This window comes from Urocitellus parryii, chromosome 4 (assembly GCF_045843805.1).
Source record: "Urocitellus parryii isolate mUroPar1 chromosome 4, mUroPar1.hap1, whole genome shotgun sequence".
Taxonomy (NCBI): domain Eukaryota; kingdom Metazoa; phylum Chordata; class Mammalia; order Rodentia; family Sciuridae; genus Urocitellus; species Urocitellus parryii.
The window spans coordinates 190,379,402-190,395,399 of record NC_135534.1 but is presented as its reverse complement, the minus strand read 5'-3'; the positions used below and the strand labels follow the sequence as shown (position 1 = coordinate 190,395,399).

Below are 15,998 nucleotides of genomic sequence, written 5' to 3'. Positions count from 1 at the left end.
CTGGGAATCAAACCCAGGGCTTTACACACGCCAGACAAATCTCTCCCTATGAGCCACATTCTCAGAGGGAGAGAAGGCCTAAGTCTTTTCAGAATCTCAAGATTTTGCAATAACAATAGGCTAACTCAACAGAAAATAAAAATTGATAACCAAAACAGCCTATACGATCAATCAAATAAAACTCACTGATGACCTCTGGGAAAGAAAATGAATGAGTTTGTTATGAATACAGATAAGACTTGGATCACAAGTAACTTCAAAACTTGAGTCTTATTAAGGAATAATTGGAAAGATATTGAATAGTTTCTGATTGATTCTCCTATTGACAGCTTACGCAAAACAGTAACAAGAGTTTTAAAACCAATCAAAGATTTCTTTTTATATAAACATTGGAGTGCATATCAAGCTTAAAATATCAGCACTGCCTTCAACTCCTTCTCTGGTGAAAGAGCTTGCCTCACTTCTCAAACTTGCCAGCCCTCACTGCCCCTCACCTGTACCTGTGCTCACTGACCCAATGATGTCACTGATTATAAAGAACAAAATTTAGAGCCGCCCCCTGCGCCTGCAAGGTAGGCGGACCTGCGACCCACCAGCAGAACAGGACCAGCAGCCAGCGGAGGGACAGAGCCACCCCCTGCGCCTGCAAGGTAGGTGGAACTGCGACCACCGACAGGACAGGCCCAGCGGCCTGCGGAGGGGCAGAGCCGCCAACCATGCCTGCAAGGTAGGCGGACCTGCAACCCACTGGCAGAAAGGGCCCAGCGTCCCACCAGCATGGTAGACACATCAACCCTGTTGGAAGAGGGGCAGAGCCCCAACCCGCACCTGCAAGTTAGACAGACCTGCAACCTACAGACAGAACAGGCCCAGCAGCCCGCTCCTGCAAGGTAGGCGGACCTGCTACCGACCGGCAGAAGAGGCCCAGCAGCCTGCCGGCGTGATAGACACATTGTCCCAATTGGAGGAGGGGCAGAGCCACCGCCTGCGCCTTCGAGGGAGACTTTGCAACTATACAAGAGCAATATAAATATATAGGGGGAAAATTCATTAACACAACAGTTTCACCAAGCAGAAAGAAACGCGAACAGTATGAACAGACAAGGAAAGAAAGGACCACAAGCAATGCAGGTCAACTCAACGTTAGAAGAGGTAATATCTGCAGCAGATGGAATGTCAGATAAAGAATTCAGGATATACATGCTTCAGATGATCTAGAGTCTCAAGGAAGACATTAGACAGCAAAATCAGACAATGAAAGATCACTTCAACAATGAATTACATAAACAAATCCAGGAAGCAAAAGATCAACTATACAGGGAGATAGAGGTTATAAAAAACAAACAAACAGAAATCCTAGAAATGCAGGAAGCAATAAACCAACTTAAAAACTCAATTGCGAATACTACCAGCAGAGTAGAACACTTAGAAGATAGAACATCGGACAATGAAGACAAAGTACTTCGACTTGAAAAGAACATAGACAGCTCAGCAAGACTGTTAAGAAACCATGAGCAGAACATCCAAGAAATATGGGATAACATAAAGAGACCAAACTTAAGAGTCACTGGGATACAGGAAGGTATAGAGGTCCAAACCAAAGGAATGAGCAATCTATTCAATGAAATAATACAAGAAAACTTCCCAGACTTGAAGAATGAGACAGAATCCCAAATCCTAGAAGCCTACAGGACGCCGAATGTGCAAAATCATAAGAGAACCACATCTAGACACATTGTAATGAAGATGCCCAACATACAGAATAAGGAGAGAATTTTAAAAGCTACAAAAGAAAGGAAATAGATTACATTTAGGGGTAAACCAATCAGGATAACAGCTGATCTTTCAACACAGACTCTGAAAGCTAGAAGATCCTGGAATAACATATTTCAAACACTGAAAGAAAATGGGTTCCAACCAAGAATTGTGTATCCAGCGAAATTAAGCTTCAGGATGGAAGATGAAATTAAAACCTTCCACAATAAACAAAAGTTAAAAGAATTTGCAGCTAGAAAACCATCTCTCCAAAAAATCCTCGGCAAAACATTACAGGAAGACGAAATGGAAAATAACAATGAAAACCAACAGTGGGAGGTAGTACAGTAAAGGGGGGGAAATAATCAAAGAGGAAAACAAACCATATTTAGTAACATAAATAAACAAATATGGCTGGAAGAACAACCCATATCTCAATAATAACCCTAAATGTTAATGGCTTAAACTCACCAATTAAGAGACACAGGCTAGTAGAATGGATCACAAAACAAGATCCAACAATATGCTGCCTACAGGAGATGCATTTGATAGGAAAAGACATATAGACTGAAGGTGAAAGGTTGGGAAAAATCATATCACTCATATGGACTTCGGAAACAAGCAGGAGTGTCCATACTCATATCAAATAAAATAGATTTCAAGCCAAAGTTAATCAAAAGGGATAAAGAGGGACACTACATACTGCTCAAGGGAACCATACACCAACAAGACATAACAATCATAAATATATATGCCCCAAACAATGGTGCAGCTATGTTCATCAAACAAACTCTTCTCAAGTTCAAGAGTCTAATAGACCACCATACAATAATCATGGGAAACTTCAACACACTCTCTCACCACTGGACAGATCTTCCAAACAAAAGTTGAATAAGGAAACTATAGAACTCAATAACACAATTAACAACCTAGACCTAATTGACATATATAGAATATACCACCCAACATCAAGAAGTTACACTTTTTTCTCAGCAGCACATGGATCCTTCTCAAAAATAGATCATATATTATGTCACAGGGCAACTCTTAGACAGTATAAAGGAGTAGAGATAATACCATGCATCTTATCTGATCAAAATGGAATGAAACTTGGGCTGGGGCTATAGCTCAGTGGCAGAGCGCTTGCCTTGCATGTGTGAGGCACTGGGTTCGATCCTCAGCACCACATAAAAATAAACAAATAAAATAAAGGCATGCTGTCTATCTACAACTACAAAAAAAATTAAAAAAAAATGGAATGAAACTGAAAATCAATGATAAAAGAAGGAAGGAAAAATCATGCATCACTTGGAGAATGAACAATAGGTTACTGAATGATCAATGGGTTATAGAAGGCATCAAGGAGGAAATTAAAAAATTCTTAGAGATAAATGAAAACACAGACACAACAAATTGGAATCTATGGGACACATTGAAAGCAGTTCTAAGAGGAAAATTCATTGCTTGGAGTTCATTCATTCCTTAAAAAAAAGAAAAAACCAACAAATAAATGATCTCATACTTCATCTAAAATCCTAGAAAAAGAAGAGCAAAACAACAGCAAAAGACATAGAAGGCAAGAAATAATTAAAATCAGAGCTGAAATTAATGAAATCGAAACAAAAGAAACAATTGAAAAAATTGACAAAACTAAAAGTTGGTTCTTTGAAAAAAGAAATAAAATCGACAGACCCTTAGCCATGCTAACGAAGAGAAGAAGAGAGAGAACTCAAATTACTAGCATACGGGATGAAAAAGGCAACATCACAACAGACACTTCAGAAATACAGAAGATAATCAGAAATTATTTTGAATCCTTATACTCCAATAAAATAGAAGATAGTGAAGGCATAGATAAATTCCTTAAGTCATATGATCTGCCCAGATTGAGTCAGGAGGATATAGAAAACCTAAACAGACCAATATCAATTGAGGAAACAGAAGAAACCATCAAAAACCTACCAACTAAGAAAAGCCCAGGACAGGATGGGTATACAGCAGAGTTTTACAAAACCTTTAAAGAGGAACTAATACCAATACTTTTCAAGCTATTTCAGGAAATAGAAAAAGAGGGAGAACTTCCAAATTCATTCTACGAGGCCAACATCACCCTGATTCCGAAACCAGACAAAGACACTTCAAAGAAAGAAAACTACAGACCAATATCTCTAATGAACCTTGACGCAAAAATCCTCAATAAAATTCTAGAAAATCGGATACAAAAACATATCAAAAGGGGCTGGGGATGTGGCTCAAGTGGTAGCGCGCTCGCCTGGCATGCGTGCGGCCCGGGTTCGATCCTCAGCACCACATACAAACAAAGAAGTTGTGTCCGCCGAGAACTAAAAAATAAATATTAAAAAAAATTCTCTCTCTCTCTCTCCCTCTCTCACTCTCTCTTTAAAAAAAAAAAAAAAAAAAACATATCAAAAAATTGTGCACCATGATCAAGTAGGAGTCATCCCTGGGATGCAAGGCTGGTTCAATATACGGAAATCAATAAATGTTATTCACCACATCAATAGAATTAAAGAACCATATGCTCATCTCGATAGACGCAGAAAAAGCATTCGACAAAGTACAGCATCCCTTTATGTTCAAAACTCTAGAAAAACTAGGGATAACAGGAACATACCTCAATATTGTAAAAGCAATCTATGTTAAGCCTCAGGCTAGCATCATTCTGAATGGAGAAAAATTGAAGGCATTCCCTCTAAAATCTGGAACAAGACAGGGATGCTCTCTCTCGCCACTTCTGTTCAACATAGTTCTCGAAACACTGACCAGAGCAATTAGACAGACGAAAGAAATTAAAGGCATAAAAATAGGAAAAGAAAAACTTAAATTATCACTATTTGCAGTTGACATGATTCTATACCTAGCAGACCCAAAAGGGTCTACAAAGAAACTATTAGAGCTAATAAATGAATTCAGCAAAGTGGCAGGATATAAAATCAACACGCATAAATCAAAGGCATTCCTGTATATCAGCGACAAATCCTCTGAAATGGAAATGAGGACAACCACTCCATTCACAATATCCTCAAAAAAATAAAATACTCAGGAATCAACCTAACAAAAGAGGTGAAAGACTTATACAATGAAAACTACAGAACCCTAAAGAGAGAAATAGATGAAGATCTTTGAAGATGGAAAAATATACCCTATTCATGGATAGGCAGAACTAACATCAAAATGGCAATATTACCAAAAGTTCTCTATAGGTTCAATGCAATGCCAATCAAAATCCCAACGGCATTTCTTGTAGAAATAGATAAAGCAATTATGAAATTCATATGGAAAAATAAAAGACCCAGAATAGCAAAAAAACTCTAAGCAGGAAGTGTGAATCAGGCGGTATAGCGATACCAGACCTCAAACTATACTACAGACCAATAGTAACAAAAACAGCATGGTACTGGTACCAAAACAGGCGGGTGGACCAATGGTACAGAATAGAGGACACAGAAACCAATCCACAAAACTACAACTATCTTATATTTGATAAAGGGGCTAAAAGCATGAAATGGAGGAAGGATAGCATCTTCAACAAATCGTGCTGGGAAAACTGGAAATCCATATGCAACAAAATGAAACTGAATCCCTTTCTCTCGCCATGCACAAAAGTTAACTCAAAATGGATCAAGGAGCTTGATATCAAATCAGAGACATGGTGTCTGATACAAGAAAAAGTTGGCTACAATCTACATATTGTGGGGTCAGGCTCCAAATTCCTCAATAGGATACCCATAGCACAAAAGTTAATAACAAGAATCAACAAATGGGACTTACTTAAACTAAAAAGTTTTTTCTCAGCAAAAGAAACAATAAGAGAGGTAAATAGGGAGCCTACATCCTGGGAACAAATGTTTACTCCTCACACTTCAGATAGAACCCTAATATCCAGAGTATACAAAGAACTCAAAAAATTAAACGATAAGAAAATGAATAACCCAATCAACAAATGGGCCAAGGACCTGAACAGACATTTCTCAGAGGAGGACATACAATCAATCAACAAATACATGAAAAAATGCTCACCATCTCTAGCAGTCAGAGAAATGCAAATCAAAACCACCCTAAGATACCATCTCACTCCAGTAAGACTGGCAGCCATTAGGAAGTCAAACAACAACAAGTGCTGCGAGGATGTGGGGAAAAGGGCACTCTTGTTCATTGCTGGTGGGACTGCAAATTGGTGCAGCCAATTTGGAAAGCAGTATGGAGATTTCTTGGAAAGCTGGGAATGGAACCACCATTTGACCCAGCTATTCCCCTTCTCGGTCTATTCCCTAAAGACCTAAAACGAGCATGCTACAGGGACACTGCTACATCGATGTTCATAGCAGCACAATTCACAATAGCAAGACTGTGGAACCAACCTAGATGCCCTTCAATAGACGAATGGATAAAAAAAAAATGTGGCATTTATACACAGTGGAGTACTACTCTGCATTAAAAAATGACAAAATCATAGAATTTTCAGGGAAATGGATGGCATTAGAACAGATTATGCTATGTGAAGCTAGCCAATCCCTAAAAAACAAATGCCAAATGTTTTCTTTGATATAAGGAGAGTAACTAAGAACAGAGTTGGGAGGAAGAGCATGAGAAGAAGATTAACATTAAACAGGGGTGAGAGGTAGGAGGGAAAAGGAAAGAGAAGGGAAATTGCATGGAAATGGAAGGAGACCCTCATTGTTATACAAAATTACATACAAGAGGAAGTGAGGGGAAAGGGGAAAAAAAACAAGGGGGAGAAATGAATTACAGTAGAGGGGGTAGAGAGAGAAGATGGGAGGGGAGGGGATGGGGGATAGTAGAGGATAGGAAAGGCAGCAGAATACAACAGACACTAGTGTAGCAATATGTAAAACAGTGGATATGTAACTGATGTGATGCTGCAATCTGTACATGGGGTAAAAATGGGAGTTAATAACCCACTTGAATCAAAGTGTGAAATATGATATGTCAAGAACTATGTAATGTTTTGAACAACCAACAATAAAAATTAAAGGAAAAAAAAGAACAAAATTTACTTTATGCACAGCTAAGGATACAAAAGAGCTGTCAATTGAACTATGGTACATCATTAACTGCAAGGTGAATATTGGTACCAGAGATGTAAAACATTTTGATATCACAAATGTAAAAGTGTTAAACGGGTATCTCAGATTCAACAAAATATCATACAAAAGCTGTTGAACTCAGTCAGTGAATAGGTCCCTGGAAAAACAGGGGGATTTGTTTTGATTTCCAGCACCAAAGTGGAGGAGGAGGCAGCTGCCACGCTGTCTCCTCACCCTCCCTGGTTAACTGAGTTCTCACATCTGTTTGTAATGTGATCCAGGTATCAGAGGCCTGCATAGAAGTGATACTTTAGTGACCTTCTTCTTTGTTGTCATTACCAGATCAGCAGTTGCCCTTCCCAAACTCCTTATCCCAGCAGGCTCACATAAAATCCAACACAAAGTGGACTTTCCTGTTTCCACCACATATGTTCAGACCAGTTAGATGGAGGAGGTACACAACATTTTGAGTAGCAGCCAGCTTCCCTTGTCCCCTCACCCTACACCACAACAGAAACTATGAAATAGGCCTTATAAAAAGAAAAATATTATAATCCTAGAGGTGATTCAAGATAGCCTATCTTGACACTATAATCATACATGCATACTCTCAGACTCAATGTAAACTATATGAATCACATGAAAATTCTTTGAAATTCTAAATTAGAAGTCTAATTAAGAGTGTATTTGCTGAAGCTGGGCATGGTGGTATATGCATATAATCTCAAGCTGTTGGGGAGGTAGAGGCAGGAGGATCACAAGTTTGAGACCAGCCTGGGGAACTTAGTGAGGCCCTGTCTCAAAACAAAATTTTAAAAAGGGTTGGGGACTATAGCTCATGGTAGAGTACTACCTCATATGCATAAGGTCCTGGGTTTAATTCCCATAACTAAATATATATATATATATATATATATATATATATATATATATATATATATATATATATCAGAAGTGTAGAGTGCTTGCGTAAGTATGTGTATGCCCCTGGGTTCCATCTTTAGCACTTCAAAAGCAAATAAAGTCAAAATACATGTCATGCACATATGTGTATGTGTGTAAGTGAATGATCTTCAAGGCAGGAAACCATTAGAGGCCTGCTCTCTGATTCTTCTCTGGATGTGATGATTTTAGCAGAATGAAAGTGCTAAAGCCAGGAAGAGCAATGTCACCAGTACCAAGCCAAGAGGTCAAGCAGGAGAGCAGGGCGCTGCACTGATGAAAAATAATATATGTTACATGGTATCCATTTCACTAAGTGCAATAAATCTCCTTTTCCTTAAATGGCAATCACACTGTGAGATTACTTCTAGCTGACATAGTCAGTTCCAGCTGACACAGTCTTCTACACAGCCCAGGATGAGGAAATGTGTTTTTATTATTATTTTTTTTAATTAAACAGCCCAGAGCCTGGATTCCTTCTCAAATCCATTTCACTGCCTTACTCATAAATAATGTAACATTCTAGCTATCTTTCCTGCCTCCTCTCTCTATCCTATAAACCATCCAATAGCCCGATGAGGGATTAAATGTCTTAAACCCCATCAAACAACCATATCACCTTATTGCTATTTTTCTAAACTACTAATTATTACTACCCTGTTTTAAAAAAAAAAGTTATTTTTTTCCAGCACTGGGGATTGAACCCAGGGACATTTTACCACTAAAGTTACGATTCTCAGACCACCACCCCCTACTTTTTCTTAATTTTGATACAGTCTCACTAAATTGCCTTGGCCAGCCTTGAATTTGTGATCCTCCTGCCTCAGCCTCTCAAATAGCTATAATGACAAGTATAATGTGCCACCACTCCTGCCTATGGAGCTTGAATTTTAACCTATATTCAGTGAAGAACCACTTGAAGAATTTTTAAAACAGTAGAGCATTAACAAGAAGAGGGAAAATAGGAACATGAAGTGATATAGCTGTTGAAGATGTTTAAATCCCACATCTGACTATTGATTGACTTGTGAGATTACAGAGACAGGAATTAAAGATAGTTAGAATATTACACTACTCATTAGTACGGCAATGAGAACAGACTTTAGAGCTCCTAGGCTGGGGATATAGCTTAGTGGTAGAATGCTTACCTACCACGTATGAGGCCCTGTTCAACACCCAGCACTAGGGGGAAAAAATCAACAGCTAAAGCTGGCAAAGAAGACCTGAGGCTTAGCTCATCCATCTCCCTCCACACCCTCATCTCCACCCAACATTCCAGTGAACCTGAACTACTTGAGTTGCTCAAGTTTAGTGGGAAATAACAGCCAACGCCCTATCATACACCCCATCACACTCCTAGGAGTTCCACCATGCGAAATAGGATTTTCCCATGCTCCAGCCTTTGCATATGTAATTGGCTATGCCAAGGGATGTATTGCCCAGTTTTCCTCGATAGCCTCACATCCCCTTGAAATCTTATTTCTACTGTATGCCTCCTTTTAAAAATCTCCATTCTTTACCCTTTAACCTGAGTTAGAAGGAACTTTTGCTATGTTTAAAAAGTACCCTGTATATAATTCATCCTTCCACGTGTCACAAGGAATATGATTATAAATTAATTTACCATGTCATCAAGTCTCAGACCATATGATACCACTGGCACCAAGATGTCTAGTAAACCAAAAACAAGCACCTTAAAGTTATCGCAAAGAGCTGATTTCTCTTGCAGGTCCTGATGATCCCTTCTGTATGTAGTACCACACAATATTCTCCTTCATAAAAAATTGTCTACTTTTAAAAAAAAAATTTGTAGTTGTAGATGGATAGAATGCTGTTTGTTTGTTTGTTTTTATGTGGTGTTGAGGATCAAACTCAGTGCTTCATTCATGCTAGGCAGGCGCTCTACCACTGAGCTACAGCCCCAGCCCAAGTTTTGTCTACTTTGACACTAAGCAGGAGGCAATCATACTGTACATTTGTTCATTCTTTCACTTGTTCATTCATCAAACTTTGTTTGGAGGGCAGGTACCAGGGATTGAACTTAGGGCCACTTGACCACAGAACCACATCCCCAGCCTTATTTCGTATTTTATTTAGAGACAGGGTTTCACAGAGTTGCTTAGCATCTCGCTTTTTGCTGAGGCTGGTTTTAAACTGGCAATCCTCCTGCCTCAGCCTCCTGAGCTGTTGGGATTACAAATGTGAGCCACCACACCCAGCTTCATCAAACTTTTATTGAAGGTCTATAACAAATAGAAAAAATGAACAAAGCAGACACTGTCCCTGTTGTCAAGAAGTTTTTATTCTAGCTAGGAATGCACTGAACAATCCCAATTATAAATTAATAATTAATTATAAATTAATAATTACAAATGTTTTAAGTAAAGGAAATGCACAGACTACCAAATCCAATGACTCTCCACCATATAAGAACTATTAGCAACATTTGACACAATCATTCCCCTTCCTCCTTGAAACATTTAAGTGGCTTTCAAGGCATCATACTTTGGATTTCTTCCTACCTAATGGCCTGTGCAAGTCTTCCTCTTTTTCTAATCCTTTTAATGATGCATTGGCCAATGGTCCTTTCTCCTTATACATCAAGTGTTATGGCTTTATACACCATTGATAAGCTAATAACCTCCAGATTCATATGCCCAGTTGTCTACTGACCAGTTCTACCTGATGCTCAAACACAGTGCCTCAAACTGAATTCCTAACCTTTCTCTCCTAATCTATAGCTCTCCCCCTCTCAGTTCATGATAGGCCCACTGCTCTAGTTTGCTCAAGGCAAAAATCTTGGCATCATCTTTGATTCTTTGTCTCTCGTACCCACATACAATCCGTCAGCAGAGCCTGCTGGTTCTATCTTTAGAATATCTCAATATGTGACTATTCTCCACTACCTTTACTGTCACTGCAGTAGTGTCCAGTTTCTCTCTTGCCCCACCTCCCCAAAAATCTAGGCTCAACAGAACAGCTGGAGAGATCTCTTTAGGCATTTAAGATAAGTCAGATCATTCCTCTGCTCAAAACCCAGCAACTGCTTATTTCACTCTTGAGTAAAAGGCTGAACTTTGACAAGGACCTATGGTATCTGACCTCTACTTCCCTTAGATATCATCTCATCATTTCCCACTACTGTCCCCTCACTCCAGAAACACTGGCCTTCTCCCTGCTCTCTGACCCCATCAGCCATGCTTGTCCATAGGACCTTTTCACTGATTACTTTGCTTTGCCTTGGATACTTTCCCTTCAGATAACTATTCCCAAGGCTCACTCTGTCACCTCCAAGTCTATGTTCAAATGCCACATTCTCAAAAAGGCCAAACCTTTCTACCTTGTTTTTCTGTTTTAATTGAAACCTTCTCTCCCCAATATATGAGATTCCCAGTCCCTCTTTCTTTGTTCTATTTCTTCACAGCATTATCATCTATTTGATTGTCTATTATGTCTCTCCCAGTTAGACTGTTAAGTTCCTTGAGGGCAGAGATTCTTACCTGTTTTGTTCTCTGATGTTCCTTAAGCAAACAGAACAGAGCTTGGCAAAATTAACAGGTGTCTAATAATGTTTGTTGTATCAATAAGATCTAAAATTCTTAGTCATAGGCTTTTTCTCACTTTGTTAACTCAGGATTCCCAAAACCTACAGGTTAGAGAGTGCAGGCAAGCAGGAAGAACAAGCACAAACAATGGTAACAAACTCTTACATCTCCCACCCTAAATAGTAAACTCTGTGAGGGTGACAGACCCCAGTTCATCTCATTATCCAATGCCTGCATGTAACAGATGAAATATCTGTTGAATGCGTCATCAATGAATACTGCTGAGAACCATGTAAGTCTCAATGAATGTTTGGAAAACAAATGAATGGAAAGTGACAACATAAAAGAGGTACAAAGATAACTTTATTAGAACTTTGTTACTTCAGAGTCCTCCCTTCTAACTACCTAACTCTATCAATTTTGGTAGCAATGACATCTGGGCTGGGGGAAGGAAGCTGAGAAAGTATGAGAGATGTTGAAAGGCTGAGGCAGCAGCTCAGGAGGAACATTTTGCAAGTTCAAAGCCAACCTTAGCAACTTAGCGAGGCCCTAAGCAACTCAGCAAGACCCTGTCTCTAATGAAAAAGGGCTGGGGATGTGACTTGGTGGTTGACTGTCCTTGAGTTAAATCCCTGGTACCAAAAAAAAAAAAAAAAAAGGTAAGACTAAAAAGGTAGTTGTTTATAAATTTTGAAAATCCAAACACATTTCTATGTCCCAGCACCAAACAGAGCTGTGGCTGCCCCAAAATAGACTGTCAGAATGCTTCTCTGTACCCAATTCTAGGCTCATATGAGCCCTTTAGAATACAATGACTTTCCCAACTCCTAGGTTTTGAAGAGAGTTTACTGCTTTTGGTTAAAGACCAATATTAAAGTTTTCTCTTATACTCTCCTATATCAAGAATTCTTGTTTATTACCTATATTTCTTATTCCCAGTTATTCTATCATAATCCACTTATATTTAGCCATACATACTGCAGTGTTATTTGTTTATCATTATTTTCTCTTTTCTTTTCTGAATTCTATCCTGAAAAAGTCTTTGTTCTGACAGCTTGCTGTTTAAGAGACTTTTCTAGATTTTTCTCAAGTGTGATAGCAGACTCACATATCTTCCCTTCCTTCAATAAATATTATCTTGGCTGAGTTCCTTCTTGTCAGTAATGTGCAGATGTTATTTCACAGCCTTCTTGTTTCTGGTGTTGAAGATGAAAAGAGACTACGGACCTCTTTTTTTTTTTTTTTTGGTAAGAAACATGCTTGACAGATTTTCTTCCTATTCATGAAATTCTGAGATTCCTTAGATGTTTTTTCCCACTCCCTATAAATTCAGACTCATATTTGATAAACCTTTCAATCCATATATGTATGTCTTTCTTCAGCCTCAGGAAATTGCTTTCCATTATTAGTTCAATTATTGTTTCTACTCTATTTGTTCTTTTTCCAGCCCTCCTTCTGGGACTCCTGATATTTGCATGTTCCCTGGATGTGTTTTCTAAGTTTCTTCTTTTTACTCATAGTGCATTTGCTCTTTTATTTCTTGCACTTGAACTTCCAAGCTATTTATTCAGGTATTACAATAAAAATATAGTCCTTGAATTCAACTATTATACATACATTTTTAATTCACAACAATCTATTACTTCCAGAAAGCACTTTTTCCTGCTATAATTCAATCTCTTAATGTAGTTGTAGTTTTTAATCAAGGTATTTTCTGTTAGCAGTTTTATTAGCAGTTTTATTCAACTGAAAGCTGCTATTCTAGATGTTTTTTTCTTTCTGTGCCTGGATATGGGTCCCCTTACCTTCACTGAATTTTTTTTAAATTATTTTTTAGTTGTAGATGGACACATTATCTTTATTTAAAAAAAATATTTTCCTTTAGTTGTAGTTGGACACAATACCTTTTATTTTATGTATTTTTATGTGGTGCTAAGGATAAAACCTAGTGCCTTGGACATGCTAGGTGAGTGCCCTACTGCTGAGCCACAGCTCCAGCCCCACACACTATCTTTACTTCATTTATCTATTTTTATGTGGTGCTGAGGATCAAACCCAGTGCTTCACATACGAGAGGTGCTTGCTCAACCCCTGAGCTACAAATCCCAGCCCTCTATCCAGGAATTTTGAGTATAGATATTCCTCAACTTATCATAAACCCCTCATAAATTGAGAACATCTTAAGTCAAAAATGCATTTAAGAGCTAGGTGGGACTGGGATTGTGGCTTAGCAGTAGAGCGCTCGCCTAGCACATGCAAGGCCCTGGGTTCGATCCTGAGCACCATATAAAAAATAAATAAATAAAATAAAGATGATATTGTGTCCAACTAAAAAATACTTAAAAAAAAAAAAAGCTGGGGATAGTGGTGCATGCCTCTAATCCCAGCAACTTGAGAGGCTGAGGCAAGAGGGTTGCAAATTTGAGGCCAGCCTCAGCAACTCAATGAGACCCCAAGCAATTTAGAAAGACCCTGTTCTCTAAATAAATAGAATAAAGGTATTTTTTTTAAAAAAGTCTATCATTGCTGGGTGAGGTAGTATACATCTGTACTCCCAAGTAACTTGGGAGGCTGAAGTAGGAGAATCACAGGTTTGAAGCCGGCCTCAACAACTTAGTGAAGCTTTCTAAGCAACTTAGCAAGACCCTGTCTCAAAGCCAAAAGGACTGGCGGTAAAGGGTAAAGTACCTCTGTGTTCAATCCCCAACACCCAAAAAACAAAACGAAACAAAAAAAAAGAGTCTAATACAAAGCATATTTTGTGACAAAGTGTTAATATCTCATGTACTTACTCAGATGGGCATCTGGGTTTGTTTGTTTGTTTTAATCCAGGAGCACTTTACCACTGCACTATATCCCCAGCTTTTTTGTTTTGAGATAGGGTCTCACTAAGTTGCTTAGGGCCTTGCTAAGTCACTGAGGCTGGCTTTGAATTTTTTTAAAAAATATTTTTATTTTAGTTGTAGATGGACACACAATATCCTTTTTATTAATTTACTGTTTTTTGTTTTTTGTTTTTTTTTAATGTGGTGCTGAGCCTCAAACCCAGCGCTTCACACATGCAAGGCAAGCACTCTACCACTGAGCTATAGCCCCAGCCCCTGGCTTTGAATTTTTGATTCTCCCACCTCAGCTCCTGAGTCACCACACTTAGCAAGATGGGCATTTTATAAATATAACAGTATGCAAAAACACAAAATACAAAATCCAAAACGATGCTGACAGCACAGTACACAGCAGAAATCGGCTGTTACCCTCATATGACTGTGGCTGACTGGAAGTGGCAACTTGTTGCTATTATCCAGTACCATGGAATATGTGGTACTGCATATTCTTAGCCAGTGAAAGAACAAAATTCAAAATCAGAAGTACTGAAAGCTGAACTACTTTCACATCATTGAAGAGTTGGAAAATCATTAAGTCGAACCATCGTAAGTTGGGGACTGTCTATATCTAGTCTCCCTCCTCTGTTCTCTGCTGGCCCCATGTGTCCTCTCTCCCAGAAGGAATCAAAGTCCTTCTCAGTCGCTTCTCTTACATAATCATTAGACATACATTTTCAGGGGTGAAACGCCCATTTAGATTGAAGAGGAAAGAAATTAAGGCTTTCATGGGCAATATCTATTAAGTATATAAAAAAATATATGATGAAATAAGTTATCTTCTCTTTTTCTTTCTTTAAGCTATTTTGATATAAAAGTGGTAAGTAAAAAACCCACAAGACAGATTTTCAGCAGCCAGGAGGCCATCAATTTGTCATACCAAAACTGAAAATGTTGGGACTGGGGTTGTGGCTAAGCGGTAGAGCGCTCGCCTTGCACGCACGAGACCCTGGGTTCGATCCTCAGCACCACATAAAAATAAGTAAATGAAATAAAGTTATTGTGTCCTACAACTAAAAAATAAATATTGTTTTAAAAACTGTAAATTTATATACAAAGCCCAGGCATGTGAATACTCTCCTATCATCCAAGAAGGCTCTGGGCACTCTGTGAACTCACAAGAACTTATATCAAACTATACATAATGCAGCCTTTTATAAAAGCAAAGATAAAAATAGTAGGAATATAAGAAAGTTAAAAAGCATTTTGGGGGATATGTAAGGAAAAAACAAAAGCATAAGAATCTGTAGAATTTAGGAAGATACCAAAGACAAGACAGGGAAGAGGTTAGGGAAGCACTTCTCTTGTTGGCCTTCATGAGAATCTCCACACGGCCCAGTGTTCAGTGTTCCTAATACAGCTTCAGCTGAAGAGTCAGCCATGTAGCCCCAGTCAAAAATGAAAGGTGACAGATTAGGCTCTTATGCTGCAGAATAAAAATGTAACTTGTTTCCAAGCAGAATGATATTACTGTTGATAGTCTACGCAGGCCCACTCCAAGAAGCAGTTCAAGAGTGCCAACAAGAATAGGGCTGGGGGTGCAGCTCAGTGGTTCAGCACTTGCCTAGGGCATCCAAGGGTGAGGTTCTGGGTTCAGCACCAGGGGAAAGGGGGACAATAAATGCAAATCTAATAAAGGTACCTTTAAACAAGTACATACCTGTTCTAGGCCATAAGGCATTGACTGCAATTTCACCTCTAAATTCTTCTGCCATTCCAAGTACACACATAGACATACCATATTTAGCAATGGTATAAGCTGCAAACAAACCACAAATAATAATAATGTAATTCAGAAACAAATT

General features: G+C 38.6%; 1 protein-coding gene across 1 annotated transcript in view; it reads right to left on the bottom strand.

Moving 5' to 3' along the window:
• Positions 1–15,998, bottom strand: part of Hsdl2 (hydroxysteroid dehydrogenase like 2) — a 71,297-nt gene that overhangs the window by 33,014 nt on the left and 22,285 nt on the right. Inside the window, exon 6 of the mRNA XM_026391158.2 lies at positions 15,854–15,952. Coding sequence (XP_026246943.1) covers positions 15,854–15,952 — 99 coding nt within the window. The remainder of the gene's footprint in view (positions 1–15,853; positions 15,953–15,998) is intronic.